Source organism: Pan troglodytes, chromosome X (genome assembly GCF_028858775.2).
Source record: "Pan troglodytes isolate AG18354 chromosome X, NHGRI_mPanTro3-v2.0_pri, whole genome shotgun sequence".
NCBI classification, from domain to species: Eukaryota; Metazoa; Chordata; class Mammalia; order Primates; family Hominidae; genus Pan; species Pan troglodytes.
The window spans coordinates 13,279,288-13,296,202 of record NC_072421.2 but is presented as its reverse complement, the minus strand read 5'-3'; the positions used below and the strand labels follow the sequence as shown (position 1 = coordinate 13,296,202).

Below are 16,915 nucleotides of genomic sequence, written 5' to 3'. Positions count from 1 at the left end.
GCAAGCACAGAGTAAGATTATAAAGAGCAAATGCCATTTTCACCTTTATAATCTTTAGTATTTATTAAACACCAGGGGATCAATGATTGGTACTTTACAGTTCTGTGGCCTTTTAAAATTCTACCTTTTACTTTTCTTCCAGACATTACGTTTTTAAGTTTGTTGTAAATATGGTTTACATGCTCTTGGCATGTCATACAAAGTGCTAAATCCATCATTGCTGTACCTGTGGTTTCCTTAATCTTGGGGAGCCGATGGCATCCATCTCTCAATGTGCCAAACAGGGGTTCGGTGTTAATGGCTGTGTGCAGAGCAGGCACTGTCATCCGTGGACACATCCCTTCTGTCTGTGGGTGCAGTTCCTTAAAGGTGGCTCCGTGGTTGGGAAGCCCAGGGGCTCTCTCCTCTGAAGGAATGTAATTCACGCCTTTCCCAGAAGCGTCAGGAATCAAGTGCTTCCCCAGGGAGGGGCAGAGCGGCGACTCCACGGGTGTGGCACAGGCACTGCCACTGCTGCCTGTGCCACAGCCTGCATCCACTGAAGAGCCTTGGGAGCTCTGCAGAGAAAAATGGCCCTCGCTTTGCAGCGATGACATCCGCTTGGCCAAGTGGTAGTCACAAAGGCGGGCCACACTCTCATCAGCCTCAGGAAGCTTGGAAGGATGGTCGCAGGTGGACGAGTCAGCGTCCTCTGGGTTATCTAAGTCTTTGGCTGAAGATGCACAGGTCACGTCAGTTAAGAAGCGGTCCCCTTGACCAAGTCCTGAGCCATCACTGGTTTCTCCATCAGGAGCTCCTTCTTCCTTCCCTTCGGCCTCCCTTGCCCCAAGACCAGAAGCTCTTGGAAAGGTTTTCCCTGTTGCTGCTTCTAATCCACTTTTTTCAGCCATCCCACCTTCAGTGGCCACATACCATCTTTGACTGTCCTTGCGAAAGGCAGTTCTCTCCAGATTAAAAGTGCTCAGGTGTTGACTGTCCCGTGAAGACACAGTACCAAATTTACCACTGGCCTCCTCCTCCATCTCTGCCGTTTTGGTCCCCTGCTGTTTTTTTCCTGTTGTGTTCCCATTAGGGGGTGCCTTCCCCTCACCATCGGCCAGCTTGCTTTTCCTTTTGCTAGTGCAGGAGTATGCCACCGACCCCATGTGCAGTTTGCTAAAATAGTCAGTGACCGACTTAGTCTCCATAGTTTCAGGCTCCATCTCCATGTGGTCTGAGTGAAGTAACTGCTTGGAAGGCACAACTTTGGGTGGGAGGTCGGTTGCTGGCCTAGCAGCCAGGGCGTGCGAGGACTTTGGAGGCAAGCCCCCAGCGGGGGTCTTGGAGGCCGGGAACTCGGTCTGCTCTTCTGCAAGGGGGTGGTAGCCTTCGTGAGTGGCCAAGAACATGCGGGAGAGGTTTTCTGACTGTTTTTGTGCTGTGGCCAGTTCAGAACTCTCAGTCATTTCAGAAGAGTTAGTTTCATTGCCCGAGTCTGATGAAGACTCAGGACTATAAGCCCGCAAGATGGCTACACCTGCATGCCGTAAAAAACAAGAACTGATTAATGGATGCATCAGAGGCACTTGGAGACATGTAAGAAAATGGGACTCGTTATTACTAAAACAAAATACCAAGTTTTTCCCTTTTCAGTAAGGACTCTGAGTTTATTGCAGTTTTTCCAGAAATGGGGGTGGGGGGAGATGTGCCTTATGTTTTAAAAAAAAATAACAAAGGAAATCACATACACACAAAAAAACCCATGATGGCAGTTTCAGCACATTTATGAAATGGGACATGTGTGAAATGGAGAACACCACGTAACAGGACTCCAGGGGCAAATGGCTTGGAAGGATGGAATGATATGGTTATCAGTGAATGAATGTAACAATTGTGAAAGAACCTGAATTGTCACTGGTCTGCTGTTCTTCTGACACGGATAGAGCCTCTAGAGCTCCCAGCGTGGAGACGACGGCATTATCCAGTCCCTTCTCACACTTGCCTTCGGCGCTGGTGGGCACAGCGTCAATGAGGGACACGGGGATCTCATCATTTTGCAGGCTGCTGCCTTTCTCCTTGTCCTCGGGGAAGGAAGCTGCCTGGCTCTGAGAGTCCTCTTCATCTGAACTGTCTCTAAAGCCAGGTGGGGGTGCGGCAATGGCCATGTTCAAGGAACGCAACAGGAAGTCATCCTCATTGTCATCACCTTCTGGAGGGGGCAGGGATGTGAGGTCAATGATGTCATCGCTTGACCCAGACAGGTTGAGGATGGCCGGCTGGTTCATCTCCCCCACCACGAGGTCCTCCTCGCAGCTCACCTCGTCCTCATCCTCCGCGTCATCAGTGTTTTCTGCATAACAGATGTCATGCAAGAGGGGTTCCTCGATCCCCTCCGCGGCCTGGAAGCTCTTCACATCGCCTATGTTTGCATAAACAGAATTTTCCACAAACTGGATGCCCTCTGCCTCTGGAGTGAGATCCAGGCCCTTCATGTCATTGGCACTGCCAATGTAGAGATTTCTCTGCTTCTCCAGCATTTCAGGACCCTCATCTAGTAGCGTTTCATAGCCGAGGGTTGGGGGACTAATACCATCATCCAAGGCGAAGTCTCCAAAAATAAAGGACACTTTAGCTCCTCTCGGAGATTCCTGTGCTTTCTTCAGAGTTTCTGGTCCTGAGAGGGTCAATAGGGACCGCTGAGCTAGACTTCTGTAGTCTGCCTCACAGGGGGCCTCCCCGGGCTGGCTCAGCTGCTGGTTAAGTCCATCTGAACTATAGGCATTGTCTATGTACAAGTGCCGGTGCTCTTTTGGACACATGGTGCTGTCTGTGATCTCCACCGTCTTCTGCTTTGAATCTATGTATGTTATCTGGGCTTCTTGTTCCCCTTCGCCAATAAAGGTGGTCATTTGGGGTATACAGTTCCAATCTGGGCCAAGGAGGTTATGCTTCCCCTTGTTTTCAGGTCCTAAAGAGAAAGAATCACGCAAAGACACATTACTGTACTGTCTGGTTTTGGGTGGGGCGGGGGTGGGAGGCTCGTCTCTGTTTTTTAACTTAATGGCTTGTAGCATCACTTATGTAAATACAGTGTTTCAACTACCCAAATATAGTACTTATTGATTTAGGCTTCAGGTGTATGAATTCCTTGGGTTAGGAGAACCGACCTTAACAAAATTGATACTGCATAAACTGTAATTGCTATTTGATAAAATGTAATACCATCTGGGGGTAGGGAAGTATAGCTTAATTCCATCTGACCCTCGGTTCTATTATTAAAAGGCTTCATTCATATCTACAAATGTAAATATACAACATGTCTTTTACCCTTAAAGGTGAGATTTCAATAGGCCGTTATTCCAGAACATTAATTGTTCTTTTCCTTGTAAGGTGAGATTTAATATTCCCTACTTCATGGAGGAAGATATTGAGTGTTTTCCTCATTGAATTCAGAGACGGTCAAGGATCGTCAGAGTTTTACCATATTTTTTAGGAAATTAAGATAAATGTTGTAATGATAGTACAAAACTACTATCTTCAGTCTTTTGATATCCTAGTGGATGTTAAAATATTCATGTATAAATGTCAGCATGCATGCCCATGTGTATATGTGTGTGTGTGTATAAAATGCATAAGGTGGCATGGTCACAGGTAACGTACTTTTCTCTGTAATTTCTAAGCATAATTAATATTTAGATTAATTTCAATTTTTGTTTGTATCATAGGAACTCCTGAAAATTTGTTTCATGTTCCTCATGGATTAAAATTACAAAACCCCAATTTAAATACTATTATTTTGTTTGCTCTTCAAGCATCTTTCAATCTGGAATTTTGATGTGGAGATTTGCTCTGATATTTAACAAGACAGAGAACTGGGTCATTCTGTTGATATTGCCTTGTAGATTCCAGAGGCAACATTTCCAGAAAATTTTAGGGCCATACTATTCTCCCATCTGTTCCCTCAAACTGCCCCCAGCACAAGTTTGGATAACTGACATCAGATGTGCAAGACATATGGGAAAAAAGTGCAGTTTTACCTAAGAGATTTTTGCTCCCCGCAAATCATGCAATGGACTTAATGCTGAACAGTGTTCAGGGTCATTTTAATAAATTCATGTATTTTCATGAACAATAAGAGATATAATTTTGAAGACATTGAATTATACACTGGCCATATTTGCATCTTACCATACAATAAATAAACCTTGTGGGGGTTCAGCATTATTTTATTAACAACAATTTGGATTATGACTGGGTGTGCGTGTGGGGGGAAGTGTGTGTGTGAGTGTGGATTGTTGCAGGAGGAAGAGTAGTTCAGCGAAGTTGCATTGTAACGCGGGTTTAGGGCTTGGCAAACATTTTCTGTAAAGGGAGGTCTAGATAGTAAATATTTTGGTTTTGTGGGCCAACCATTCAATTGAGCAACTACTCAACTTAGCTGTTTTAATATGAAAGTAGCCATAGATGCTACATAAACAGACGGGTGTATGAGTTGAATGGTGGCCCCCAAAAGATATGTCCACTCTGTGAATGTGACCTTATTTAGAAAAAGTGTCTTGCAACGTTAAGGATCTTGAGATGAGATTATCTTAATTATCTTCATGGGCCCTAAATTCAATGGCAGAGAGAGATTTGGGCCACATAGAGAAGAGGGGAAGGCCATGTGAAGACAGAGGCAGACACTGGAGTTAAGCAGCCACAAGGAATGCTGGCGGCCACCAGAAGCAGGAGGCGGTAATGAGAAATCCCCCCCTAAAGCCTTTGAAGGGAGCATGGCCCTATCAACATTTTGGTTTTGAACTTGTGGCCTCCAAAACTGTGGGAGGATAAACTTATGTTGTTTAAAGCTCCCAAGTTTGTAAGAATTTGTTCCAGCAGCCTTAGGAAAGTAAAACAATGTGTGTGGTTGAGTTCCAATAAAACTTTATTTGCAAGAACATGATTTGGCCCATTGACCATAGTTTAGCCAACTCTGATTTAGATGAACAAGAAAACTGAATAGGTCAGCAGGCTCAAAGCAAGTTGATGGATACTTACTGAGACCCTCCTAAAGCCCAGAGATGCATACATATGTGGGGCCAGGGATTTTGAAAGTGCTTGAAGGCTAATTTTCAAGATAGAGAAGAAGAAATGGGGGCTGTTTCTTATTAGATATCTTGACTAAGATCTGGGATCAATTTGAGGTGAGAAGAAAATATGTGTTCAATCTGGCTTCCTTCCAGAAGGGTCTACTGATTTGGCTTCCTGGAATAATTTTGGAGACATGGAAGAATGTGGTTTGGGGGCTGGGATCTATTCTGTGGCCCAGTCTCCTACAGAGTGGAAGGAGAGAATGGACTGGGGAAGAACTGGCCTGATGGGACTTCCACTCTGTATTTCTTGGCTCTCAGATCTTTTGGGCGTTTCTGAAGAGAAGAGAGTACTTTCAGCCCTTAGAGTATGCTGAGCCCAGACTGCTGCTCAACCTAGGTCTATCAGTTTCTTTTTGGAGTGTGCTCTCTCTCCGTTATCCTCGCTTCTCTCTCTCTCTCTCTCTCTCTCTCTCTCTCTCTCTCTCTCTCTCTCTCTCCACCTACCTCCTGCCCTGTATCTTTGAGAGTGGGGATAGGTATTTGAAACCAGGAGAAATGATGGTGAGGCTGAAGTCCCATTCTTTCCCCACAGTAATAATACTTTTTGTAACTATGTTTTTGCCTCTTTAAGTTCTATTAAACCTTATGTTGTGGGTCACTATGAATTGGACAGAGTGGAGACCCTTATTACTGTAATCATGTTTAGAATAGTAGGTTTGGTTTTCTTCATACACCTCTACAATCTTTACAGTCTATGAGGAAAGGATTTATTTTCAAGATAAACTTTAAAATTTGAAAATAAAAAGCCAAAAATTGGTTTTCCAGTGGGAAACAATTGTGTCAAATTGCTGAACTGCTCTTTGGAATTTCTTTACTTTTCTTTTTTTTTTTTCTTTTAGACACAGGATCTTGCTTTGTCAGCCAGCCTGGAGGCTGGAGTGCAATAGTGTGCTTGGCTCACTAAAGCCTTGACCTCCCGGGCTTGCATGATCCTCCCACCTCAATGTCCAAAGTAGCTGGGACCACAGGTGTATGCCACCACACCTGGCTAGTTTTTAAATTTTTCTCGTGGATACAGTGTCTCACTTTGTTGCTCAGGCTGGTCTCAAGCTCCTGGATTCAAGTGATCCACCCGCCTCGGACTCCCCAAGTGCTGAGACTACAGGCATGAGCCACCATGCCCAGCCTTCTTTGGAATTTCTAAGGTCAGCATTAAATTGCTCTAAATCTCCTAGCTCAATGAAAACATGTGGTCATAAAAATGTTTACTGCCAAACCCAGTGCACGCCTATCACCTCCTTTTTTGTTCTTTCTTTTTCTATATTTATTTTTAAACATTTGTGTCTCTCAGGAGCTTTCTTTGCCTCATGTTCTGTCTTTCTCTCCTTTCTGTGTTTCTATCACTTTCTAATTTATTTATTTATTTATTTTTGAGACAGGGTTTTGCTCTGTCACCTAGGCCAGAGTGTAGTGGCGTAGTCATAGCTCACAGCCGCGTTGACCTCCTAGGCTCAAGGTTTCCTCCCACCTCACTCAGCCTCCCGTGTAGCTAGGACTATAGGTGCGTGCCACCACACCTGGCTAATTTTTATATTTTTTGTAGAGACGATGTCTCCCTGTGTTGCCCAGTCTGATCTCAAACTCCTGTGCTCAAGTGATCCTCCTGCCTCAGCCTCCCAAAGCACTGGGATTATAGGCGTGAACCACTGCATCTGGCTTCTATCTCTTTCATTCTGGGTTCTTTCTGCCTCTGTTTTTTTTTTTTCCACTGCTAATTATTAATAGAAATGCTGAGCATCATTTTAGATGATGTACCTAGATTATTTTTCTAACCCTTGCAAGCTAGTTTTTAAATCCCATTTTACAAATGAAGAAACTCAAGCTCAGAGAAATTAAAAAAAATCAGATACCTCAAGATGGGACTGGATTAAATCTCAGATTTATTTGACTTGAAAGTCCAGGTGTTGCCTTCTAACATGCTTTATCCATTGCTCCTTGTTTCTAGCTTCCCTTTTTCTATGACTGAGCTGCTTCCATTCACCTGGCCATCATCATAAACTGTGTGTGAGTCTGTATGCGTGTTTAAATGTGTCTACATATTGCAGTATATTTATGGAATAAAGATTGATGTTTATGCTCAATTTAACAGTGACAGAACTTCCTTCCCTTTTTTTCTCCCCTCATTTTCTCTGATAAATGCCGGGGACTGGGGCGGAGGGCAGGGTTGGGGGGAAGGGAGAAAAAAAGAGAAGCAACAGTAAAATTTGTTTTTAAGAATTCCCCTTTCTTTTAAAAGAAACCCCAATTATGGAAACTCTGATTATACTTTTTTTTAACGGGTCAGTGGCTGTGCCTAGAATGGTGGCATCTGTCCATCAGTGACATTTACTAAGCATCCACTGTAGATGGAGTAAAATGCTTAAGTAACTGAAGAAAAAATGTTCTAAAACCAATGAAAACCACCTACTGTCAAAGGAATAATCAATTTAACATTTGCAGCCTTCCCTGTCCTCATTGTGGGGATCTTTTTTTCTGTCAAGTAGGTGAACTGAATTATTTGATGTCTTTGCCATCTTGGTGCTCCTATTATGGATCCAAGATGGCTGCCAATGTGGAAGAATTTTCTTCTAGTGTTCCCAAGTCCGAGTGCTAGGCAATAACCACGTCTTCCTGTTTGTAAAGTTCCCAGAATCCTGGGCATAAGTCTGACTACAGGGAGGAGGCTCCCAGACACCCGGGCCTAGGACACCATCAGGAGAGACCAGCCCTAAAGCAGGGGCTCACAACTCGTGTTCGGGCATTCCATCATTAGTCCTCTGGCCCTGACCTCTGTAAGAGTAAGGCCATGAAAACCCAGCCATAGAGACTTTCATGATAATAAAATCAAGGTTGGAGCAAGCACCCTGACACTTCTGAGTGATGTGTCAAATGTGGTGAGAAATCAGCATTTTTCTTTTTAACAATTAGCCCACATCACAGGTATCTGAAGGCTTTTGGCATTGAATTTGGACATTTGATTTTTTTGTGGGTACAATTTTAACTTTTTTTAATTTTAATTTTAATTAATTTATTTATTTTGAGACAGAGTCTCACTCTGTCACCCAGACTGGAGTGCAGTGGTGCGATCTCGGCTCACTGCAACCTCTGCCTCCCAGGTTCAAGTGATTCTCCTGCCTCAGCCTCCCGAATAGCTGAGATTACAGGTGCGTGCCACTATGCCCAGCTAATTTTTGTATTTCTAGTAGAGATGGTGTTTCACCATGTTGGTCAGGCTGGTCTCGAAAGCCTGACCTCGTGATCCGCCTGCCTTGACCTCCCAAAGTGCCGGGATTACAGGCGTGAGCCACCGCGCCCGGCCTTAACTTTTCAGAAAACATCCTTATTATTGTTGTCAGGTGGGGTGTTTGCAGGGAGGTCAGTGCTTGATGAGTTCGGGAAGAGAATACCTGTTTCCTGGGTCGCTGTGTTTTTCTTGTTGGCCATGTTAAATATCGACCTCCTGGAATCAACAAGCAGCCGGTAGTATCCAGCCGTCAAGCAGGCCAGGTTCATGGCATCTGAGGATTCCATCAGAAGCGTGATAGGCTACACAAAAGAGAACACTTTGGTTAAAGCCATCCATTCTTAATAACATCCTTGGAGTGTCAACAGCTGCATTTATGCTTATGGAAAAAGGAGTTATTGAACAAACATTTCATGGGAGAAACCCAAAGCAGGAGAAAAAGCCAAGGATAACACAAAGTGCCTTACTGAAAAACATTCAGGACACACCCTCTAAAAAGCCTGGACATTTTGAATCTCTTCCAAGTCATATATATATATATGTCTGTCTATCTATCTATCTGTCTATCTGTATTTGAGACAGGGTCTCGCTCTGTCGCCGAGGCTGGAGTGCAGTGGTGTGAACTTGGCTCACTGCAACCTCCACCTCCTGGGTTTAAGTGATTCTTATGCCTCAGCCTCCGGAATAGTTGGGATCACAGGCACGCACCACCGCGCCAGGCTAATTTTTGTATTTTCAGTAGAGACGGGGCTTCACCATGTTGGCCAGGCTGTTCTCCAACTCCTGATCTCAAATGATCCGCCCACCTCAGCCTCCCAAAGTGCTGGGATTGCTGGTGTGAGCCACCGCACCTGGACCCCCAGTCATATTGAAATGAAAAAAAATGAGATTGTCTTCTTCCCAAATAATTAACATTTTTAACATTTAAAGACAATTAAACATGTTAAACTGGTAAATTAACATTAACTAGTTAAGTTACCAGTTACTTCAGTTACCAGCAGTGAACTCACAATCTGAAAATTACAGGAAGATTAAGTTTTGGGTTCACGGTATAAATTAGTGTTAAAGAGAGGTAAAATTCAAGTGGAAATTACTGCTAAGACTGAATGAAAAGTGCCAGAGATCCAGTAAAAAGTTGCTTCTAGATGAAATCGTAAATTTACAGGAGGGTAAAACAGATGGGAGTTGAGAAAAGGCCTCACTAAAACTCTCTTGAAACAATAAGGTTATTATACAATTGGACATAGATTTGGAGCTTATAAGGAAAAAAAAGTGTTGGATGAAGCAATTTTTCTCATTGAGTTAGGAAGGATGTGTTTTTGTTGAAAGAGAAAAAGTGAATGAGAGAGAAATAAGGAAGCAAGAAAAAGCAGATATGAAGAGAGGCACAAAGACAGCAAGACAGCAGGCCTCTTGCTTTCACTCCTAGGTATAGGACACTGGGCAGATTCAGCGCCCCCAGCTGGTAGAATTTAACTTCCCTGCCAAAGCCGCTGTACTACTTGTTGAACTGCCTTTCCTTCCACTTCAGTTGAGGTCTCCCCTCAGCCTCCAAGCCACCGCATCATTATTTTATATAGGCAGGACGCCATCGGCCGGGCACGGCACTCATTTCTGTTTAGGACAGATTATCTCTGTCATCGGATCTGTAATAACTGCCTCCAGTTCACCCTTTCATCCACCTTTCTCTGTGATGGGGCTATTTCTCTCAGCCTCTTTGCTCATGGAGTAGGATTAGCATTCCAAGTCTATCCTCACACTTTCAGCTTGCCAAGAAAACCCTCTGGATCCAGCCCATGAAGTCCTACAGGTCACAGCCAGCATGTCTGAGCTCCACATTCTCTCTTTCGTGATCATCTGTTCCCACTGCAGAGCTCTCTAGTGTATTCTGATGTGCTCTGTAGAAACGCTTTGCCACATTCTCAATGGCTGTTAATCCACTCCTCCCACACCAGCACCCTAGTGGGGATGCAGGTAGGGCTGGGTCCTCCCTGGCTATTTTCAGAGCACCCTCCAGGCTGGTGTTGTCTCCTTTGTGGAGTCACTATCTCCATTTGTTCCCGTGCCTTTTCTTCATAGAAACAGTAGAAATACTGCCATTGCCAAAATCCAATAACTCATCTCTACTGGGAAAAGAAGGTGGAGACCAGGAACCTGGACTATTTCCTATTCTCTTTTGGGAGTAGAGTTTTGCCCTTTGTGGACCATCTCAGATTTTTTTTTTTTTTTTTTTTGAGATGGAGTCTCGCTCTGTTACCCAGGCTGAAGTTCAATGGCACGATCTCGGCTCACTGGAACCTCCACCTCTGGGTTCAAGCAATTCTCCTGCCTCAGCCTCCTGAGTAGCTGGGATTACAGGTGCACGCCACCACGCCCAGCTAATTTTTGTATTTTTAGTAGAGATGGGGTTTCACCATGTTGGTCAGCCTGGTCTTGAACTCTTGACCTCGTGATCCGCCCGCCTCAGCCTCCCAAAGTGCTGAGATTACAGGCATCAACCTCCACACCTGGCCAGATTTTTGTTTTAAATGGAATGGCCATGACATTCATAGGAGCCAGATGTTCAGTCAGTACCAATTGCTACCATATGAGAAGACAGATGAACTAAAACATCAAGCTTTTCCAAAAGAATAAACACATATGGACCTAACGTAAGCAAAGGGAGTGAGAATTCTAAAGAAAGTTGGGAAAAATCTCCCTCTTGATTTGAGTCATATATTCTAGAAAGTTAGTTCAGAAAAGTTTCCCCTACTCTATACCTAGAAATCACATATTCTAAAGTCAGAAGGGACCTAGAAATTATGTAGCTTGCTTTCTCACGTATGAATAAAAAAATTGAGCCCAGAGAAGTATAGCGACCTGTTCCCAATCACAAAGCGATTTAGTGAGGACTGGAGCCCTCAGGCCTGAGTTGGTGGATTATTTTCTGCACCACTTTGCATCTGTGATGCTCTGCACACATTGACTTTTGCCTGCCTTGTAAACATCTGCAGTGTTATCAGAAATTAGCTGTTGACAGCAAGGCCATGTGTCAACACCTGAAAAACTTGCCTTCACATCTAGCACGTGGAGTTCTACCCGCACCAAGCTCTCCTCCTCGGAAAACATTTCGATCCTGTTGACGTGGCTAAAGTCGGCTAAAAGAGCCACCAGATTGGTTTTGGTGTTGATGACATGGCTTATGCCATACCGGGGCCCAACCAGGAGAGTCACTTCCGAGCGCTTTTCTGCCTGCTGAGAAAGAGAAGTTGACAACATAAAAATACTGAACCTCTGAAATGCCATGCCAACTTGAACCTATGATCCTATTTTTATAAGATTATATTTTCTTTAGAAAGTGTTTCTGGGTCATACTGTACTAAATCATCCAATTAGAAGAACCAGATACATGACTGAATTGAGGCTCTGATAAATCATGAGTAATTAGAAAGTAAATGTTATAGCACAGTATGTTCATAATCATAAGATGCTTTTAGAAATGAGGTTTGTTTTTTTCTTTTTGGTTTTCCTTTTTTTACTGTGAAAGCAACTTCTGGCTCAATGATTTAAAAGAAGGCCATTGTTAGAATCCTTTGATTCTCTCGGTTCTTCACATTTCTTTTTCTAGGGCATTCTGCAGTGGTGTTATCTAGTTTAACATTTCTTCTGATATTTTCAGACTGTTGTGAAGTTGGTTAGAAATGAAGGCTGGAGAAGATTCACAGCTGATTAGCTTTTGTCATCAGAGGCGGAATGAGCTGCTGTGGCTTCCAAGAGAAAGCAAAAAAAAAAAAAAAAAAAAAAGAAATTACCACTAATGTTGCCTTGAACACACGGCCCCCATACAATCGTAGGTCACTGAGGAACTTGAGATAATGGACCTTGGCTTGTAGTGCAGAGAGCTGAGGAGAGAAAAGAAACCTCAGGTGTTAACTCTATTGGGTATGACTCCATTTCAGCTGGAGACTAGCAGAAAACAAGTGTAAGATAGAAGGATGATTTTACGGCTGAAAAGTTGAGATGTGACAAAGACTATTCATTAGGAATAAAATTGCTACATATTTGGTTTCCTGATGAAGGACTGGAACATAAAATCAAGATTCAAATCTTATTTATTAGGGGGTCAATGTATGGGGCACTCATGGGTATAGATATGCTGGGCCAGGGCACTCAGCAAGTGAGAACAAGACCATAAAATGTTCCATTGAACATCTGCTCACTGGGAGATTTCAAGAGGTGAGCGGGCCTTCTACTTGCAATTAGGGACAAAGGTGAGGTGTCTACCTATATTCCCATTGCACAAGAGACTCACCTGAATGCAGACTTTGTGGGAATCATTTTGAATACGCACCTGCAATCTAGGCAAAGCCTTCTAAACAGGCCCTTTACACTTCCCCTCTCAAGTTTCTTCCAGTCCTTGCAAGTTTTCGGGGGAAATGAACTTTCTGAGATCCAATCATTGTGGAAATGTTTGAACTTGCTATATAAGGCTCTGTTTTATTAATTCAACTTGGAAAATCTGTTGAGTTTCACAAGTGATTTATAAATGAAATTTTATCCAGATAAAAGTTATCTTTACAAAGACTTAAAAATGTAGGATCCCATATCACTAAAAAGAGTATTTGATTTAAAAAAAAAAAAGGTCCATGTTTCATACTGAATGTGCCAGGGATGTTTATTAAGGTTGAAATTTTCCAACAAGGTGTAGACCACCATTAAGTGGCAATGACCATAAAATTCTATTTTCACTTGTAGATGGCTTGCCAACTTATTTGTTAACTATACATAAAGGCACTGCTCTTTATGTAATTGTTACTTAGCACCATTTATCCATCCTACTTCTTTCAAAAATGCAAAGCATTTGCAAATTGTTTTGAAAGCAAACTATTCACTCTTGGCTAGAAAAACAACCTTTAAAGGACAGTGATGGATAAATGGATAGGTTGATTGATCTTATAGCAGTTATCCAAATTATTACGAGTGGGCCAGGCTTGAAAAAAAATCACAAGTCAATTATAGAAATTAGCTTCCAGCAAATCAGAACTGAAGTTAAATAGAACTTGACCCACATCATCTTGCTACATCTCTGTAAGCTGAATGCTCACTGTGATCAAAGACATCCTTCCCATGAAATTGGGAAGTGAGTTAAAGGTGGCTGATAGTGTGTTGAAACTGATAATACTTAAAAAAAAAAAAAAAAAACTGTCGTGGGGTGAGGAGGGGATAGAAATAAATGTGCCTTACCCAGTAAAAATGACTTAAAAAAAATCAGATACTAAGACAAAATAGTTCTCCACGTAAACAGTGATTTGTATTAGAGTCACACAAATTTCTCCAGCTAATATCAATTGGAAAGTGTTCTTCAGTTATAAGACTGCTTCCAATTTTATAGATCCAGTATTTTAAGGCTCCTTCTCTTTCTGGTTCCTGGAATCCTTTGCTTTTTATTACCTATAAACTATACCTCTCTTTTCTGACCAACAGTATATTTTAAAATTTCCTTTGTGTTTCTCTTACTTAATGAAAACAAAAACAAAAGCATAAAAAGATTTTAACACTAATGATGGTGAATGACAGCAATAATTTTATCTTCCCTCCAAAGGTAGGATTGAATCCATTGTTTGTCAATAGGGGTGATTTTGTTCCCGGGAGCACATTTGGCAATGTCTGGAGACATTTTTGTTTGTCACGATCACGGGAGGGTGCTACTGGCATCTTGTGGGTAGAGACCAGGGATACTGCTAAACATCCCAGAATACACAGGATGTTCCCCGTAACTCCCTAACAAAGAATGATCTGTTCCCAAATGTCAATTACGCCACAGTTGAGGATCCCTGGTTTAATTAATGTGGCCTCTGGCCTGCAGGGCCTCTTGCTGGCTGTTGTGCATTGAAGCTGGTCTGAGCAGTAAGCAATTGCATGATTGAAACATAGAATTATTTCACAATTCTATCTTCTATCCACAAGGTCTCAGAGGCTACGCAAACTTTTCCTGGATGGGCACATGAACACATACCTCCCTGCTACAGTACAGAGTCCATAACTTGTGAGAAAGAAATAGGTTTCTATATGAATACTTATTTTTCATTAGTGTTAGAAACATGTTAATAGTTAGAAAAAAGTTACATAGTGTTACTGCTTCTGAAAATATGGTACTAAGTATTTTATTCATGAGCTAATTTTAAACATTTAAAAAATGCATTCAAGCCTCTCTCTTTATAATTTTCTTTTAAGATGCAAATGTGATACCTTTTTACCCGGTGGTACCAAGTTTTGATTTGCTTTGACAAGGTGTGAAAGTGCTTTCTTTATGTTCTTCTCTTTCATGCTTTGCAGCACAGCAGAGGGAAGAAAAGTCTCTAATCCCCATTCTTTTCTGCAATAAAGAGCATATCTTTAATTTCACATTTCTGTGATGATGAGTTATCTAAGACAAAATGGTGCTCTGATGTTTGTTGGAACAAATGAACCCTTGGTGAGGCAGAGAATGGAGACAAGTCCCCAAAGGAAGTAACTTTTAATTTACACTCAGGACACACACTACTTGATCATTAATACACATGTTTGCATTTAAAAAGAAATCTATTCCTCATTCTCTAGAGACAATGCTAAGGAGGCATTTGGAGCCAATGTAAAGTGAAGAGACATTTTATCCAACCAACTTCTGAATCTCTTCAAAGTCACTCACGTATCCGAGTTTGTATTTCCAACACCAATTTCTCTCCATCCCTTTGTTGATTTCTATTCTCCAATCTCCCTGTCTGCTCATATTCTTCCTCTCTTAGAAGAATGGATGCAAGTCCTTCATGTCCCCAAACCATTCTTCCCTGTCCCTCCCCTCCTCCATGGCTATTTCTCTAGGCACACACAGTTCTTTTGTCCCAGCCAGTTCCTGTCTAACTCCCTCCATCAACATTTCTTGCTGGTGGTGTGGAATTGGGTGTGATTCATGACTCTTAAGTGTGCCCAGTATTGATGTGGAGATGCTGTTATCATTCATGGACGTGGATGTACAACAAAACAACAACAAATGGGACTGAGTTAATACATTTTTACAAAGAGCCAATTTCACCAGAAACGACTACCACCCCCTTCTAAGAAGGTCCCATATTTTGAATTCTAGGAAATCTATCCTGGAGTAGAAATCCTACCCTAGGTTATGTGTCTAACCAGTGTCTTCTAAATTATGTGAAGACCTTCGAGAGGATTCCAGTTATTTCTCCTGTTCTAGGTCCTCTCCAAAGAAGGGTAGGAAGACAACCTACCCCCACCACTTGACCATTCATATTCTTCACTAGTTAAGATGGTATATTTCATGATCATTATGTTTTCTTCCTTCTCAACTTGTACTTACTGTCTTATCCATCATTTGGCACTACTTATGGGCTATCTTGTAATCCTACTTGTATCATTCTTTTAAATAATTACTTTTCCTATCTTTATATCTTGTTTTTACAATCAGACCACAAGTTCCTCGATGGCCAGGAATATAATTCATACATATTAGTATTTTCTACTATCCTAATGTGAGTGCTATATAAAATGCTCAATGAATATTTGTTGGTCAAAGGAATTTATGAATGAGAACATTATTACAGACTTTTCAGGATTCTTACTCAAGCCAGATATCTCTGAGACGTTTTTGACCATACAATGTTCAACCTGGTAAAATGTGGGTACACAAAGTAGGAAAATAAATGCATTTTAATTGTCTGAAAATCAACTCAGGTTGTGCAGGCCACCTTTTCAAATGGCAGCCAGTTTCACCTGTCCCCAAGAACTTTAAAAAGGAGAGTGGAAGAGGGTGTGAATGTGTCCAGCTGAGCACGAGATCTCTTTGTGAGCCAAGTCTTTCTCAGGCTACAGTCATGCTTATGTGTGGGGAGAGAGAGAAAGCATCTGGAAGGAGTGAACTGAAGGCCTGAGGTTCTCAAATTGCACATGAGGATTTGTCCCTACATGTCAACAGGTGACTGAGAGTTGTCAGAACAGTGGTGTTAAAGTCAGCAAGTTGGAGATTTAATCCTTCCCAACACAGGCTCATGAATTTATTGAGAAAAGCCATTTTGCCCCCTGGTGGGTGAACCTGGCATTGTGGAATTTAGAAAGGCTTTCTAGGCAGCCCATGAGAAGTTTCTTTGGAAAGTGGGATTTTAATTAGTTTATACATCTTTTGGAGGTGAGATTGTAAACAGGGTGCGGGGGGAGGTCCAAGGCTTTAGCATTACATGTGTTTCCAAACACAGGTGCCTCAACCCATCACACAATCTATAGCACAATGGGGAGTCCCACTGCCTGGGTTTGAATCCTATATCCCCGCGTTAATAGCCATTTGACTTGGCAAGTTATTCTATGACTCGGTTTGCTCGTCTGTAAAATGAAGCTAAAATCCTACTAATCTCATAGGGATGTTGTGAGAATTAAACAAATTAATGTGTGAAAAGTGCTAAGACCAAAGCTTGGCTTGGAATCAAGCCCCTTTAGGAATTCAAAAATTTATGCGTCGTTTTAAATATGTCCCTCATCTTAACTACAATGCTCTAAAGGTGGATTAGAAATGGATCTCTTCTGCCAGAAATGAGCATGATATTCATACATTTTG

General features: G+C 42.2%; 1 protein-coding gene across 7 annotated transcripts in view; it reads right to left on the bottom strand.

Moving 5' to 3' along the window:
- The window catches only part of FRMPD4 (FERM and PDZ domain containing 4), an 836,494-nt gene that overhangs the window by 5,459 nt on the left and 814,120 nt on the right, over window positions 1-16,915 (bottom strand). For all 7 annotated transcript variants that reach the window (XM_054676434.1, XM_054676435.2, XM_016943101.4 and 4 more), the window contains 6 exons: window positions 14,563-14,689; window positions 12,126-12,215; window positions 11,386-11,568; window positions 8,498-8,636; window positions 1,883-2,947; window positions 227-1,516 (listed from right to left, as the gene is read on the bottom strand). In XM_054676434.1, coding sequence (XP_054532409.1) covers window positions 227-1,516; window positions 1,883-2,947; window positions 8,498-8,636; window positions 11,386-11,568; window positions 12,126-12,215; window positions 14,563-14,689 — 2,894 coding nt within the window. The remainder of the gene's footprint in view (window positions 1-226; window positions 1,517-1,882; window positions 2,948-8,497; window positions 8,637-11,385; window positions 11,569-12,125; window positions 12,216-14,562; window positions 14,690-16,915) is intronic.